At 73.4% G+C, this 1,875-nt stretch overlaps 1 protein-coding gene across 1 annotated transcript; it reads left to right on the top strand.

Moving 5' to 3' along the window:
* Positions 1 to 152: 152 nt before the first annotated feature.
* LOC101625096 (ubiquitin carboxyl-terminal hydrolase 17-like protein 6) lies at positions 153 to 1,541 on the top strand. Its single transcript, XM_004682552.1, has one exon. It carries the CDS (start codon positions 153 to 155, stop codon positions 1,539 to 1,541), a length of 1,389 nt encoding a protein of 462 aa, XP_004682609.1.
* The last annotated feature ends 334 nt before the right edge of the window (positions 1,542 to 1,875 follow it).

The following is a 1,875-nucleotide window of genomic DNA, read 5'->3' as shown; positions in this document are numbered from 1 at the left end:
CCCTGCAGCTCCAGGACTAGATGAGCTCCCTGTCTCCAGCCCAGCAAGGAAGACTCTGGACTGGACAGGCCCTCTCGCTCGGCCAGGGCGGAGGCGCTCACCCAGGCGGGGAGCCCCTGCCCGCTCGCAGCAGGCCGGCGGGGCAGCGGGTCATGGCTCCCTGCTCTGCAGGGGGGGCGGGCTGCCCGGGGCGCCCCAGGAGCTGGGTGGGGCCCAGCCGAGTGGGCGCCGGGCTGCGCAACCTTGGGAACAGCTGCTACGCCAACGCGGCCCTGCAGTGCCTGACCTACACGCCCCTGCTGGCCGGCTACCTGCTGTCCCGGCCCCGCAGAGCGGCCTGCCCCCGGCGGCCGCCCTGTGCGCTGTGCGCCCTGCAGGCGCACGTCTCCCGCGCCCTCCTGCACCCCGGGGAGGTGGTGTCGCCCGAGAAGGAGCTGCTGGCCGGCTTCCACGCCCGCCGGCAGGAAGACGCCCACGAGTTCCTGATGTTCACGGTGGACGCCATGCGGCAGGGCTGCGCGCTCTGGCCGGCGCACCCGCAGCCCGGGGGCAGCACCCTGGTGCGGGACCTCTTCGGCGGCTGCTGGAGGTCCCAGGTCCGGTGTGAGCGCTGCCGCGGCGTCTCCACCACGCTGGAGCCCTGCCTGGACATCGCCCTGGACATCCAGGCCGCCGACAGCGTGGAGCGGGCGCTGGAGGAGCTGGTGAAGCCGGAGAGGCTGGCGGGGGCCGACGCGTATCACTGCGCCGTCTGTGGGGACAGGGGCCCCGCGGCCAAGACGCTGGCCCTGCACGCGCCCCCCCGGGTCCTGGTCCTGGTGCTGAAGCGCTTCTGCGGCCTCACAGGCGCCAAGGTGGCCAAGCCGGTGCGCTACCCGCAGGACCTGGACCTGCAGGCTCTGGTGTCCGAGCAGAGGGCCGAGGCCCTGCGGTACGAACTCTACGCCGTGCTGGTGCACGCCGGCTGGGGGTGTCGCCAGGGCCACTACTTCTGCTACGTCAGGCCCTCGAGGGACCAGTGGTACCGAATGGACGACTCCGAGGTCACCGCCTGCGAGGCTTCCTCCGCCCTGAGCCAACAGGCCTATGTGCTCTTTTACATCCAGAAGGGGGCCCTGGAAGAGGCCGGCGGGCCGCCCCCGAGGCTGACCAGCACAGGCGCAGGCCTGCCCCCGGGGGCCCACCGGGCGGCTGCGGGAGACCGGCCCCCTGCTGGCCCCGAGTCCCTGGAGCCTGAGCAAGAGGCGCCGACCCAGCCGGTCACCTTGGACCAGTGGCGACGGCATCAAGAGCAGACGCGACCCAAGCCCCCCGTCCAGCTGAGGGAGGTGGACCGCGCCCTGCCCGCCAACGCAGTGGTGATCCACGGGCCCAGACACCCGGCGGGGGCCGGAGAGGCCAGCGATGCTGGCCGGCCGCACCCCTTCCCCTGGGCGGGCCCTGCCCAGGGGCCAGCACCCGCAGGCCGAGCCCCTGGCCCGGGAGGGAGAGCCAGCAAGGGCAAGAGGAGGAAGCCCCAGCGGGTCCTGCTCGCGTTCTAGGTGTCCACTCGCAGCCTCCGTTCCGGGCTGAGCCCATAGGAGCATCTGGACACGTGCTGTCCTGGCTGCGGGACCGCACGCCCCAGGGAAGGCCCTTCCGGCCCGAGCACCCGGGCCCAGCTCCTGGCGCTCAGCCCCGGAACCTGGAGTCGCGTCCTTCCCCCGCGGGGCCAGCAGGGTCCCGGGCTCCTTGTGGGCAGGGGCAGAGCCGCCGCTCCAGTGTGGCGGGCGCAGACGGTGCCCGCACGCCCGCACCTTGACTGTCTCAGGGCCCGTGTGGCTGCAGGCGCCCTCACGTGCTCCGAGCGGAAAGCTGCTTCGTGTCCGGCGTCAG

This window comes from Condylura cristata, unplaced genomic scaffold, assembly GCF_000260355.1.
Source record: "Condylura cristata isolate star-nosed mole 26May11 unplaced genomic scaffold, ConCri1.0 scaffold00014, whole genome shotgun sequence".
Classification (NCBI taxonomy): domain Eukaryota; kingdom Metazoa; phylum Chordata; class Mammalia; order Eulipotyphla; family Talpidae; genus Condylura; species Condylura cristata.
Note: the sequence above shows the minus strand (reverse complement) of the source record. Positions and strands in the feature narration are given on the sequence as shown.

What these genes read in the sequence shown, in the direction of transcription:
- LOC101625096 (XM_004682552.1), top strand. Translation starts at nt 153, where the DNA reads ATGGCTCCCTGCTCTGCAGGGGGGGCGGGCTGCCCGGGGCGCCCCAGG.